This window comes from Lissotriton helveticus, chromosome 12, assembly GCF_964261635.1.
Source record: "Lissotriton helveticus chromosome 12, aLisHel1.1, whole genome shotgun sequence".
NCBI classification, from domain to species: Eukaryota; Metazoa; Chordata; class Amphibia; order Caudata; family Salamandridae; genus Lissotriton; species Lissotriton helveticus.
Window position 1 is genome coordinate 217213294 of NC_136073.1, and position 15729 is coordinate 217229022.

The window sequence follows — 15729 nt, forward strand, 5'->3', positions numbered from 1 at the left end:
CTAAGCTGCCCTTGCCCTTGGGTTTGGGTTTGAGTGCCTTCACTGCACCCCCAGATAAAGTATCTTTTTTTACTACCAAACCTGGAGATGGGCACCCAATTTCCTTGCTTGCATTAGGGTTGTGGCACCTTGCTTCTCCGATGCCGTTGATATCTGTTCTTTAGAGCGAAGGGGTGCCCTCTGTGGCATTCAATCGGCGGGTAGAGGCCTGTTCGTACATTGCATGACTGTGATGGAATGTAAGCTGAACGAGGCAGTGCTTTAAATGGACCGGTGCTCACCGGTATGGAGCACCAGCACTTTTCAATTTTCTCTCCTGTAGTACCGGTACTCGCACGGTTCAAGCAGCAGTGCAGGTGTTAGCTCCTCCTGGGTTCTGAGTAAACAGTAGCTCACCTGATTGGCAAAGTGAAAGCAAACTCTGCTGCCCCATCACACGCTGCAGCCAGCCAATCGGTTAATTTGTGTGCGACCAGCTAGTTCCCTCTTCAATTGCAAACCAGATTGGTAAATGTATGACTTGACTTCCCAGACAAAAGAGGGAGAGAAGACATTGAAAAAGTATTGAAATGGAACAGAAACGAGATTTTATTAACTGCATTAATAAAAAAAAAAAGCAGAAACGAATAGCTACGGAATTCTGAGCCGCCAATCTCGCATGAGAAAGAGAGGGAGAAGACGGGAAAAGAGATAAAAGAACCTGTAGAAAGACAACAGGAAGAGAATTAAGAAAAGCAACTGAGTGAAGGTAGAGAGAAAAATAGAAGAGGAAGAGACAGGACAGGGGAGAGGAAGACAGACGAGGCAAAGGAGAGGAAGGGAGACAAATATATGGAGGGAGAAAACAGGTGTAAGATGTGAGGGGCGGAAAGGAGGAGTTGACATGGAAAAGGTTTAGACATGCGAGATGGATAGAAGGCAAGGAGTGAGATTAAATGGCCATGAAAAGGTGGTTCATGGGTAGAAGAAGGGCAGACAGTAGGAGAGTGGTGAGAGGGCATGCGAAAGCAAAGGAAAATGCGTGTGGGAATCATGTAGCAACAGATCACAAATAAGTCTCTAGGAAAGGATGTATTTTCTTGCTTAGTCTTTTTGCTACTATAATATACCACTTAAGTGGGTCAGTGTTTGAATACGAGTCCTTTGAGGGGTTTTTTGTAGGGGTGCAATCAATCTATTGTAATAAAGGACCCTCTCTGCAGCTCCCATTTAAATGTGGCTCTGTGAACAGTAGACAGGCTATAGATGCAAGTTTAAAATCCATTTCAGTAAAAAAGATATTTTTTCATATAGTTTTATTCTCCTCAATAACTGTGCCACAGCTTCAACCTTCAAAGCAGGGGTCCTGTACCATGCTCCCTTCAATGAGCCATTACCTGTCCCTTCAGCAAACACACGCCTACCTGTGGGGATGTGCCTCTGTTTCCATGCTCATGACTGAGTGCATGACTGTGCCAGTGAGCAAAGCTTCAGCTTGAGGCCAGAGCCTCGTCTGTAATTAAGAAAAACAGAAGATATTGGACATCCTAAACAGTCCAGAACTACTGGATCCCAGAGGGCCTGCTTTGTCTGCCAAACTTAGGCAGAATTACTTGATCTCATTCAGAATGTCAGTGAAGAGTGAACTCATCAACATTCTCCAAGCTACCATCCAATTTGTAATGCCTCTTGCTCGCCTCTGAACTATCATTCCTTATACTAACTTGCACTGAGGAAACGTATCGGTTGCTTGTAGGATCTGCCAATCTCCTAACTAGAAAGCGATCACACTTTATAATTATGCAAATTTCTTTCACAAATTGCCCACAATGTCAATAATTGTGTATAATGTGAATATACAAATATCTTTCATGTGTCATGTGTAAACTGAACACATGAAATTTGAAAGATACTTTTAAAACTACACTTTTGTACATGCATTGACAAAAATAACTATTGCTGTAATATTGTGCACAGTTGCGCAAGAAAACATCAAATTAAATGCTTTTCTACTAACCACGTCATTAGCTCCGCCCCAATCCCTGCCACCACCGTTAAATTTGGTCAGAACCTGCCCTTATTTTTTTCGATTTAAAGCACTGAAATGAGTGAGGCTGGACTGAACAACCTGCACCTCATGAGACTGAGCCCAAATAAGGAAATAAACACGGGTCACAAAATATATAGCAAGCCAAGCCTGTATTTAGCAACAGTAGCTACCAAAACACACTGTAAGGCCAAGTAAGAAATATACAACAGCAAGGAAAACCTCAAAACTACCACCACAAAAAATATATCCTACCCCCCACCCCCAATAATGTATAGTACTGGAAACTGCAGATTCCTCCTCGGAGTAAATAACTGAACAGTAGGTAATATACTGACCTCCATATTGGGTCAGCATCACCAGCATTCAAATACGTGACATGCAAATCAATACAGCGAGACATTTTACCTAGTCACTGGGGTATTCCCTGAACATGCTTGCTGAGAAATTTGCTTTTTCTAATTTATCACTAAGTTAAAAAAAAAAAGAACTCAGTTGTGTATGGTTGTACATTGATGCAGATAGCAATTAGAATGCTAGAGAAACCCAACTTGGATTGTGTATAGAGAAAAGGCGATGGGAAGACTTAGCAAGCCAATCAGAGATTACATGGCCTTTAACCCAATATGTCTGTGGCCAGTTATGGGCAGATATGTACCCTTTGGCAGTGTAAGTGTGGTGACACTGCAGATGGTAGTTTGATGAAGAACGAGCTGTAGCATTGATAATACTTACAATGGATTTTTCCTAATGGTATCTGGAAAAATTGGACTCGCCGCCAAAGTTCTACGAAAACTACGAGCGCCAGTCTTCTTATCCATTATTGTTTAGTGGGGTAGAGAAAGGGTGGGCAGAAAAAAATCAAGTGGCACAGAAATCAGCAAAAATGCAAAAGTTCGAAACCATGCCACAATATTTTAGGGGTTTGATAAACTGTGAGTGTATAACCCACTCTGTAAGGACCAGATCGGTCCTCAAAGTGTGGGTAAACCCAGACAGAAGCAGAGAAAGACTATCTTTGTGAGGACCGGTGCGTTAGGAGGACCGGTAAAAGTGCAGGTACATTTGTCTCGGTCCGCTTCATAACCTTCCTTACTATCAAAGCGTGTGTGGAGTTAGAACAGTAAATTCACACTTCATTACGGTCAATGACCGGTCGAGGGTGGGAAAGAAGGAGGAAGGGAAAGAAGGAGATAGATAGATAAAGAGAGAGAGAGAGAGAGAGAGAGAGAGAGAGAGAGAGAGAGAGAGAGAGAGAGAGAGAGAGAGAGAGAGAAAAAAGGAGGGAGGTAGGTTTTTTTTGTTGTGTTTTTTTTACTAACGAAGCCAGCTTGCCCAACCCTGAAAAACCTGTGTGCACAATTTCTAGCACATAATATATCATACTGGTCAATTACAAAGGTGAGGTGGCACTCCTAAACACACACACCAAAGCAATTTAGGTACACTGACTGGATTCCAATTGGTATGATTTCCACCAGATATTCTATTCAGAATTAGCAGCGAGTATGTTTAATAGAGTGACAACCCAAATAAATGGGCGCAACAAGAGCACAGCAACTGACAAACAAATACACTAACACAAATCTGTACACAATAATTTATTCCAGTTTAATTTTCATTTTATTTTACAGTCAAGGGTGAGACTTTTGCACAAATATAAGTCCCAATGCCAGTCGCCATTTTCACTGCTTTATTTTATGCAGCGATGGAATTTTCATAAATAAAGACTGGCATGCCCATATCACTGTCTCCCCATGACATGGTTTCCAGTTTCACAGTCCCAAAACAACACATGAAATACTCTTACACTTGAAATACTCAACATGTACAGAAAACAATATATGGCATTGACGCTTTTGTAAGTACAGTGACAATGTTAAAGTGAGTAGTACATGAGTACACAGTCAACATTTTTAAATAATATCCCTCAGAGATGATGATTCACTAATGGGATGAGGAACGGTCTGGAACATCCTACTATATGTAAAATATACACTCGTAACAGACTTTTGAAGAAGAAAAAAACAACGTAGGATAGCCATTTTTCTTTTTTAGCTGCTTTCTTTACCTTTTTCCCCTGATAACCTTGACTGGTCACTATGGTAGGCAGCCTTTGTTTTAAACCCAAAACCCAAACTGACAAACATAATTTCCTTTTCAAATTCTGTCCACTCAGCAAAGCGTATTAAACTCCAAACAATGTAATTGCAACAACATGTAGCAATGCTGGTTAATATTTATCCAAGGAGCAAATTTGCTTGCTTCTAGAAACTGCAAGTAGAGTTTCTGCACTTGCACAGCACTATGGAGTGGGCAAGCATTTGTAAAAATCACCACGGGACACAAAAGTATCAAACCAAATATATGCCCCACCATTCTTTCTAAAACTTTCCCTAAAACAAGCTTGGCAAATAAGGTGAATTACTTAAGCTTTTTTTATAGGTTTAATCTCTCGCTTATCTCATTAGACTTTTCAATCCTGCTCTAAACCGGGTCAAAAGCGGCACACAGGGGTACAGAGGACAACGCCACAGTTTGATTTGCAGGCATGAGAATTCACTGGAGTAAAACACCATTACAGACCCTAAGCCATTGCCATTGGAGTTGCTGTTTTTCTCAATACTTCTTACAACAAAAATAAATACATAAACATATAGGGAGTGGGAAAGAAATGATAAGTGTCAAAGTGCAAAATCTTCTCTAAGAATATAGAACTCAACGGCTTAGGGACCAGAAGCAAAGCAACCAAGTTCCCGGACGATGTACAACGTTAATTGCCTCGTTTTAATATGGTTCTATAACTGTAAGAATTCGAACAAAACTTTTATGCACATTTTGTGGTCCTGCCACTGCCTGGAAATATGCTACAACAAACCCTAACAACAATAGAGCAACAATTTCCATTCACTTGCTAAAAACGTTAATAAAGCATATTCTGAAAAGAGTTATCTTATCCAAAAGAACAAGACTTCCGATGTCTAACATGAGAAACCACATTTTTAGCAAAGGTGCTCTGAAAGGGAACTACTACAAGCCAGAGCTGTGTGGGGCACATTACATTGTACAAAGTGTCCTTCCACCATTCAAACGGTCTATAAACAGAGATACAACAACTCTCGAACAACCAGAAAAGAGTTGGACTCATCGAAAACCATCAACTTTTTTTGCACCACTCAAAGTGGCTCAGATAACTCTTCACATAAACACAGTGATACAAGGACTCTTGAACAACCACCAAAGAGTTGAACACCTCGAATACCAGCAAATGTTGTCATTGTGTCTTAGCAGAATGTCCCTGTAAAACACATGGATAGTATTCCTCATCCGTTCAGGAGCAGAAGGCTGATAAACAATGTGCTGCAGCAGGCAAAATGTCAAATGAAAATCCAGTTCAACAGGTTCTGTCCCTAGAGGATTGCACTGCAACTCCTTTAGAAATCTACATGTTACCAGTAAATATCGAGTAATACAATAATGGGGTAAACCCAAACAGTCACTGGGACCTGGGTGAAATGTGGTGCAATAAAGGGGGTGGGCCCCAGTGGAAACACAATAATTGTATCAATATCAACATCATCGGATAAATTAATTACAGACAATATTTATGCTTATTCAGAGTATTTAATCATATTGAACATATAATGCATCATGTTCTAAGCATAGTACATTAGTCAAAACAATTTAGTGTGTAGGTGCCCCAGAAACCATCACTTTTTGAATGTGGACAACAGTGATGGTTTCACCGTGCCCCCCTAGTTTGTCATTCGGTCTTTGTAAATAATGTAGCCTTGGTTAAGGCTGGATAGGCTTTTTTATGTTGTTGGATGCACGCAATATCCACTGCCCTCCTTCCATCACTAACTTACACTTCTGCACCTTGATGGACCAAACCCTTTCCACCCCCTTCCCCCTAATTGCCTGGGGCACCTACACACTAAATTGTTTTGACTAATGTACTATGCTTAGAACATGATGCATTATATATTCAGTATGATTAAATACTCTGAATATGCATACATATTGTCTGTAATTAATTTATCAGATGATGTTGATACAATTGTTGTGTTTCCAGTGGGCCCACACATTGTACCACTAGTAAATTATCGAGAATTACATTTTTTGCTACTCATTTTAGTACCCTTTACTTGACTTGTCCAGAATTCTATCTCTTTATAGCCTTGACCTAGAATTTGAGGATGCAAACAGTTAGTATTGTAAAGATGCCAGTAGTAACATTCAGGAGTTCAAAAAGGTACAGCAGCCATTGCCCTATGACGGTCACTGGCTGTGTACAGAACAAGAAAACTAAGAAACTGGCCCAGAAATCCTTAGTCTATGGTGTACTTTGGAAGTAATGGTGACTAGGTGATTACAATGTGAACTCACTTAATAATTGACTAGTTCTGCTTGTAGATCTGCTTGCCCCAGTTCCTCATATTCCCTTCTCCAAATAATATTGACATATTTAATACGCATTTCTTGAGCGATGTAAATATCCTCACACACATCCTAACCATGAGTTCATGGCACGGAGCTCCTAATGCTATCAAAAAGACTCTGCAGTTCCCAAGGGCCAGGTCTACATATTATATATGTATACACACAGCAATGAAATGAAGACAAATAAAATATAGAGTATAGACATGGTGCATGAAGGTTCACAACAAGTTTATAATTTACAACGGCTTTGCCCAATTTGAACATGTAATATTAGCTTCTCATGGGTCAGCACTGTAGACTTGTATTACTACTATAATACATAGTAGAGAAAGTAATTGGCACAATAAATATCTTTTTGTTGATAAAACAGCCCTCATCTCCTGGAGCACAGGTAGGCAAAGTAATCTCTTACACTTTGGTCAAATTTGATATAGTTCTTTGGCCAAGACAGATTGATCAGTGGTAACGGCAAATCAGTCGAGGAGAGAGGTCAGGACAGATTATGGTCAATACCTATATTTTGGAAATGGGCATCAAGAGAAGATAGGCTATCCGGTGAGGAGAATAGGTATACCTGTCAAGGCTAAATTATTTATGCCTTCTGGACATGCATGTAATCAGAGAATCCTGCCTATAAAACCAGCTATTAAACGACTATATGGCTTTTCAAGTACATCAAGCAGGTGCGCAACTATCTGTTCTGATTTATAGGTCTAATTAATGGCTGCACAGCATCAACACATGACGTGCTATTGGAGAAAGAAGATGGACAATAAGCAACAAAAGAAAGGCCACACCCTCAAGAGGTGGTGAAGGGTCTTTGCTAAATCTAAGGGATTTGCTTTTAAACAATATATATATGGTTGGTTTATTCTATGGTTTATGCCACATAAATTCAGGATTACTACAGTACTACACTGAGTTTAGACTTTGGTCAGGCTACATAGAAAGGCCTGATTGTGTCTTGTGCCTATAACAGTCAGACTCTTATCGACACTTAACCTAGGACACTACTTTTTAATCATAATCTGAGTCCCTGTATATCTTAGAAAATACAATCTACAGATGTAAAATGAGTGGGAAAACTGAGAGAAATATTGATGGAGACAAGCTATACAAATGAGGGAATATATAGCATAAATACTTTGAGTACCAGTTAATTGCAAAAGGAGGATGTAGAAGTCTCTAGTTGCAATAGGATAACATTGAGAAAAGCTAAAAAGTTTTAATTATTTTTTTTTTTTAAAGGTTAGAAAGGAATTTATGAGCAGACGAAATCACATTGGCTTTAATACGAATTTTGAAAGTTGAATAAAAATATAAGAACCATTGCAAAGGAATATGAAAAAGAAAATAGACGGGGAAAACGTAATTGGGATAGATGGTGTGAGGCAATAAAGAAAGAGGAGCAGCTGACATGAAGGTAGGAGAATACTAAGTAAAAAAAATGAAAAAAGAAAGTGGCATGTGGTGGGGATGTCTAGCAGACTAAGGGAGCGTACCCGAAGTAGCAAAAACTTAGTGAACAGTCATGCAAAGTGAGATGTGTCAGCCTCACAGTGGTAGTGACAATCACATACTTACAACTAACATAGAAAGGTAGTCACAAATGTCTAGTCAAAAAACATCTAAACAACTACTGGCACTAGAAAATCTAATTAAAAAGATGCACAAGAATAAAGTGATAAATCGGAAAAAACTAATTTTGGGAAATGTACTTGACAGGACCAAAACAGACATAAGCACTAGGAAAACAAAATCTACTTTACACTTGCTGAGCATCTAGATAGCATGACAACACATTTACTCAATACTATAAATATTGGAAGATAAACATGTCTGAAATTTTATGAGAGACTAAAACCTCCAGTTAGTCATGAAAAATCACAAACATCCATCAATCACAGAGAAACCAAGAACACATAGCTTGAATTCCACTTGCAAACATTAGTGGTACGGGCCCATAACCAAGCTCCCTGCACGCAGTGGCAGACTCAACATATGACCGTGCATAGCAATTACGATAAACCCATCTACAGATGATGTGTTTCCTGGAGACTACCTAAAGAGTGAGAAAAGATCAATATGGTACATTTGAGACTGACCGCAAGACTTTGCAAAGACAAGTGTTTTCTGAAGACCGAGAGAAGATATAGCTAGATCTTATAATTCAGTTAATGGTAAAAATAGGTAAGGTGGCTTGTTACTACCTGCTTCATGGAATGGAATAACCCAAAATGCTTTGCAACAACCTGTCTCTCTGCAGTCACACTGTAAACTGGAAAATCACTTATGTAAATGTATGTAGAAATTTTTACCGGATATTAACATAAAAGAGACAAGAGAAGGGGTACATGCAGCTAAGATAGCTAAGCAGCTAACCTCTTGTACCATGGCACACTTGGAAAATTGCATTTGTTTTAAGCAGTGAATAGAATTATCATACTTTTTCTACTTCACTTGCACTTTTAGGCTTTGGTCATTTTTAAGAATGGAAACTCTACAATAACATCTGAGAGGTGCAAAGATATTTAAGAAATTACTGAAGAGAAGATGCTGGACAAGAGTTTTTTGAAGAACAGCTCAGTCTATTTTGGTGTGGATGATCTAAACACTTGATGAAAGAAAACAGCGGGGCAGAGTTTTGATGTCACCAGCGCTAAAAGTGGGCAAACAGCCAACCCTTGATCAACTGCTTAGTGCAGCATTACCTGCAATGCCCAATATTATTCTTATAACGTAATGGACTGTTTGGCTGAAAAGAAGTTATAAGTTCTTTATTGACCACAAGACTCAGAAATCATGCCTTTTTACCACTACATTCCTAGAGCAAATTCTCTAAATACTGGAATGCGAAAGTAATCAGTTTACAAAACTAAAACTATTTATCCCTTATTAGTTCCAATTCCTATTAAAAAGTTTAAGATTCCAAAATGTAATTCCCTTAAAATTCCGAGGTGAGTGAAATCACCCAATCCATTTTTAGTCCGGTAATTTGCAACATTTTACTGGAACCAAATAAGAAACTGTCACATATTGTACACAGATCTCTGTAAAGAAAAATAGGGCAGTCACTAATTGACAATTCTTGGATCAGAGAAATGATCACCTTTAGCAGGCACGGAGGTAACAGCCAAGACGGTCTGCAATAGAGCTGGGAGTCGAGCGGCATTTAAGTAGGTTGCACCCAGCACTCTTGTGCTAATTTTCATAATTTATCCATCTAGTAGTGGGCAAAGACCAGGGGGCTGGATCAACCCATTACCAAACAAGGGAATCTCTTACAAGATTAGACCTTTGGCACTCTGTGGAGGTTGAGGCAGAAAGAACTTGCAGTACCTTCTTGGTCAGCGTATCACCACCACCACTGCTGCTCAAATACTGAGCCAGAGCCGTAAACAGTTAAGAAGCATTAGAGAAAACCCAGAACTGGTGACTGGTCTCAAGAGATTGTGAGCTATACTGAGTACTTGTGATGATCTCTATTGGCACATTGGACCCAGAAGAGGTTTACTTCATCATTACAAAAGAACAAGCAAGGTTTTACAGATGATCAGATAAAGTCCTGATGCGACGCAGGGACATTTAAAAAAAAGAGAAGCAAAGTGGTTGGCTGGTTGATTTGTCTGTCACTCAAAAGACTACCAATTTGACAGCTAGCATTAAACCCAGTTTGTTGAGGAGCGCACTTGGATACATAAGGAAGATATGTTGCATCACAAAGACTCTTGCTTCAAAATCGAAGGACATGATCACTGTTTCTTCCTTTCTAATTTGAATCTCATCTGAAAGAATGTAGTGCGTCTGAATCAAGGGGTACAGTCGCTTAGATGCCCATATTGCTTCACTCTTGGCCTACTCTCAGATTTGTTTCAAAGCGCAAAGGGAAAAAAAAATCAAAAAACTGGGCAGATTCGCAAAGCTTTTCCTTTGAGTAAGTGTGTCCTCCTCCTATCTTAAATGAGAGTTCTAATTGAATACCCAGGCCGCAAACATGATATATTTTCTGGGAGGTGTTTCTAGGCGTGAGATTTGCCTACTGGCTGTAATCATGAGTTACCTGGAAACTTGTGAGTAACATCTAAGACTGGAGTAAGACACATCTACACATAGAAAATGCATGCTGAATGATCAGGTGTAATGCACACCGCAGGATGGAGTAACACACGCCTGCTCTAAGAAACAATTTGTCAAACCTGGCCACAAGCAAATTTGAACAAACTCTGCAGATGAATACAATTTATCACTGTGATCAATTTTCCTCCATCTGCCCCAAATCCAAGCACTTTTCAAAACAGCAAAATGAATGAAGAGATTCACGTCTGGGCTACACTATCAAACAATTGCCTTGAGTCAATGTGCATTAGGACACATGCGCTGATATTGCCCTAGGTCTTTATTTTGATGCACCAATGGCTGTTTGGCACAAGCATGTTCAATAAGATAAGAAATGCCTTTTGACACTGCAAGCTTATGGGAAGGACTAAATGTCATTTGTGTTACTTTGTGGTATCTTCTAGAGTGATTAAAAGTAAGAGCCAATCAAAGCTTTTTTCCAAACATGCAGATTTCAATACTGGTATATCCCTGCTTTATAAATGTGCATTCAAATGAATCGTAAGATACAAATGTCTGTACCGCTACCCGCAAGGAACCGCCGAACAACTTTACCAAACCAAACAACTTTAGAGACAACAAACATTTATAAATCCAACCTCTAATGAAGCTTTCCATGTCATCTAAACCCTTTAAAATCTTCTGAACCAAAATATTTAATGGTGGCACTTTAATAGCTCTTTATCCTACTACTTGCTATTTTTATGATTTTGAGATGTGCAAATGCATACTATAGTTTTTGTCATAACACTGCAGATAATTCTTTAGACAGCCTTGTCTCGAAATAATAGAAATTTGAGCTGCTTAGAGGGCACAAGTACCTTTCTGAGAAGGTCTATAAATGCTCAATAAAGAACAAAGAAAAATCAACGGTCTTCATGCCCAGAGAGAGCACAGGCGCAGCAAGCCTACAGCTTAGTAAATACATTTCCAACCCATCTTCTAACGGCAAGACTAGCAACGACTAACCCACTCTCACCAATACATCATACAGAAAGAAAACAAAACCCATTCTCACCAGTCTCCCTTGTCAGTGGTTTTGCCCTTTCACTGCAAAGGACAACGCCCAGCACCCAACTACAAGGCAAGCACCAGATCAGCACTTTGACTATCAAAGATATCACGTAAATATGTCTCAAGGGACATGGGCAAGCCACCAGGCAGTGCCAAAGCTACATCACTTGAAAGGAATGAGCAACAACTAATACTGTGGACCACTTATACTTATGTGTGCCCCGTCGCCCATGTGTACATCTGCAAACCCACCAGCAGAAGCAATCCGAACCGCGGCTCTCTGACCTAGTGGCTTACTCTGAAGGAAAACCGTGGGTAGCAACAGTGCACACTAAATGGCAATATCCTCCTTCAAAGGACCCCCACCTTCTCAAAGTTTACAACATGCCACACACTTGAAGTTTGATGACCACTGGGAGAACATTGCACTGAGGTTTGGACAATGACACTGAACCAATACATCCAACCTGCCCACCTGACCAGACATCAGACAATGTGCACAGCTACTTCACTAGAAACTCTAAATAGATACTCTGTTTTGTAGACAAAAGACTTTGAACAACCTATTATTTAAAAATATATAATTTACAGGTAGTTTCTGGTGCACTGATGTGGGTTAATAAGATGTGTGACATGGCACAACTTGAGGGAGGTGGTTGTCAAACGAACATGCAGGTTTTATTGCAGTAGTTGCTAGGAGGCGATCTTCAATACTGAGTTTGTCTTGGAGGCAATCTCCCTTTTCGATCCTGTCGCTGCCAAGATGCTCTACAGCTATTCGGGGGCCATTCGATCAATGTGATCACTCAGCAGCTTGTATTGCTCTGCAAGAAATGGAAACCAGCCATTGTAAGTCTGCAAATCAAAGTACATCAGGCAGCAATCACAGTTCATAAAACAATTTGTTGTGTAGTGAAAAGTTTCGCTCACAGGCTGTACTCAAAGGATGTATGTAGAGAAATTGAAAACACCTGTTTCAACAACATTCTGGTAGAATATACTTTTAGCTGGAATAAAAATTCAACAGTATGTATATCTACACTTCACCTTTGTAAACAAAAAATGACAGAAAAATCTTGCTTCTAAGAAAAAGACTGATGATGTGACATTAATCTGTCTTTCCATAACAGCCCTGTTTTTTTTTTTTATTTCTTCATTGAGTTTTTACAACAAGCTACAGTAGTGAATTCACATGTTGCTGAATAGTACATATGTCCACACTTGAAATAATTAGGCAACTGGTGTAGCTCTCGTGCTTCCAAATGGAATCCCATGGATGTTTGACCTATAAGTACATACGATTTCCCCTTAACTCACTGTAACAGACAACTGGAATGTGCTGGAGAACTCAGAAGTGTAACCTCTCACCGATATGGGGGGTGTGTTGTGTGAGATAGGGCATTAAGTTAGATACGTCTCCTCTTGCTTTGAGTATTTGGGCTACTCCTGTCCAGTGGCTGCTCCTCCGCTAAAGTGAAGAAGTTTCGCCCTAATGTCTTGAGGCAGCAAAAGAAAGGAAAAAATTAAATGATAATAAGGTAATGTTAATATCATTTTATTCTGTCCTCCTGCTGCGGCTGCTTGTGCGAGGAGGCAGGGCTGCAGATCAGGATTGGAGTGGTAGAACTGGAGCGTGATTATTTAAGAGTGTTTTGCTCAATCAATTCCTGCTCATTGGGTGTGATACTAATAAATACTTAAGAAACATGACTAACAGTGTGCCTCGTGAAACATGTGAAAGTTTAAAAATGCATCGTAAAAGCATGCAGAAGGGTCACAAACTGCCCCTTCCACCTCTCTGCTAGGTAGGGGTTCGAGTCTCTCCTTTGTGTCTCTGTGACCTTTTGTGGTTTATTCTCTGTTGCTTTAATTTTATTTGCATTAATTTTATTTTTAGTTTATTTTGCCCCCTGATCCTCTTCTGCCTCCATTCTGGTTTGCGCCCTCCGTGCCCCCTCCACCCTGCCAGTTTCCTGCTCCTGCCTCCCAGCTGCACTTCCCTCCCCCTTCCCGTATTCAATGGTGGCTGTTGCGCGGCCAAGTCAAAGGCAAGCCCGTCTGTGCCCATCTGTGACCCGACCATGACCGGCGCCAGGGACCCTGGTCGCCCAACCACCCACCACAACGAGTTAGCTGCCCTCCTCGCACTCAACAACGGAGGAAACAACGACTGCCAGTTGTCGATTCCAAATACCACCCGTGGCCAGTTCTGCTGTTACTGCCGCCGAACCTTCACACCCTCCACACCACCATGGCAGCCAACCCCACGCTGGAGGCCAACACCCCTGAAATACTGACGCACATCCCCCTCAATGTGTGATCCTTGCACAAACATGCCGTAGAAATCTGGGACCTCCCCGACACCCTCTCGCCAGATGTCGCCTTCTTCACGGAAACCTGGACCAACGCCTCCTATGCCCCGCCATTCCCGACGGCTACAAGATCCAGAGGAAGGACTGCCCCAAACGCGCAGGAGGAGGATTCGCCATCGCACAAAACAGCTCCCTCCGAATTTCCAGCACCACCACGAGCGACTCCTCTGCCACCACCGAACACCTCCACTTCCGGATCCAGAACGGCCCTAGAACACTAATGCATGGCAGCCTCGCCTACAGACCCACCCCCGGACCTCGCGTTTCATTCGCCGCTACCATTGCTGACCTCATCGAACCACACACCATCGCCTCAATGGACTACATACTCATCGGAGACCAGAACTTCCACCTCGACAACCTCAGTGACCCTAACTCCACTGCCCTCCTGAACAACCTTGCCAACATCGGGCTGAAACAGCTCGTCACCACCCCTACCTGCAAGGCAGGACACACCCTCGACCCCATCGTAGCAGGTGGGAATAACATCCGCTTCAGCCACACCACGCAGCCCCTGTGGCGCTCACTTCTCTTTCAGCACCGCCACCGCTCTCAAACCCACTCCTCGCCCCCGTGAAGGAACTGGAGCAAAGTTACAGAGGAGCACCTCAATTCCCAACTCGGCTGCCAAGGATCTACAGCGCTGGATCACCAACTGCGCAGACATACTCGCACCCCACCACACCACCGACAGACAATGCCCCTTGAAGGCCACCTGGTTCGCCACTGACCTCCAAGAAGCCAGGCACTCCTGCAGACGTCTCGGAAAATGATGGAGAAACAGCAAAACCACGGAAGACCTGACCACATACAAGAACGCCATGACAGAATACCACAAAACATAAGATCCACAAAGAAGACCTTCATCCGGAACAAATCCTCTCCAACTCCAGAAACTCGAAGGAACTCTTCAACATCAACCAGCAATCCGCCAAACCCCCAAGCAAAGCCATGGACATCACTCCCTCCCAGGACCTCTGCAACAAGCTCGGCTACTACTTCCACCTGAAAATCAAGACCCTCTATGACAACTTCAGCGAGCAGACCCCTGAAACCAGCCATCCCTCCAGCGACAACAGTTGGCCCGCGCTTCACCACCTGGACCCTGGTCCCCACCGAAGATTCCACCACCACCATGAAGAGCATTCACTCAGGAGCCCCCATGGACCCCTGCCGCAGCACATCTTCCATGGAGCCGTCACTGCCATAGAGCTCGAGCTACGATGCACAATCAATGCCTCCTTCGAATCCGACACTTTCCCCGACGACTGGAAGCCCGCAAAAGTCAAGCCCCTCCTCAAGAAACGTGCTGCAGACCCTACGGACCTGAAGAACTACCTACCCATCTCTCTCCTTCCCTTCGCATCCAAAGTCACAGAGATCGTCAACGCCCATCTGACAAACTTCATCGAAGAGAACTCCATCCTCGACCCCTCCTTATCTGGATTCCACCGCAACCACAGCACTGAGACGGCCCTCCTTGCCACCACAGATGACATCCACACGCTCCTGGACCAAGGCCACACCGCAGCCCTCATCCTACTCTATCTCTCCGGAGCCTTCGACACCGTCTCCCACCTCACTCTTGCAGCCAGACTCCACAATGCAGGAATATAGGGAACCGCCCTCGATTGGCTCTGCTCCTTCCTCGCCAGCAGAACCCAACGGATCAGACCACCGCCGTTCCTCTCCGAACATACAGAGATCACCTGCGGAGTACCAAAAGGGTCATTGCTCAGCCCCATGCTGTTCAACATC

General features: G+C 42.1%; 1 protein-coding gene across 3 annotated transcripts in view; it reads right to left on the reverse strand.

The window, feature by feature from the left end:
* Positions 1–6016: 6016 nt before the first annotated feature.
* The window catches only part of KIAA0513 (KIAA0513 ortholog), a 472380-nt gene continuing 462667 nt past the window's right edge, over positions 6017–15729 (reverse strand). For all 3 annotated transcript variants that reach the window (XM_078670087.1, XM_078670085.1, XM_078670086.1), the window contains one exon: positions 6017–12423. In XM_078670087.1, coding sequence (XP_078526213.1) covers positions 12374–12423 — 50 coding nt within the window. In that variant the 3' untranslated portion in view covers positions 6017–12373. The remainder of the gene's footprint in view (positions 12424–15729) is intronic.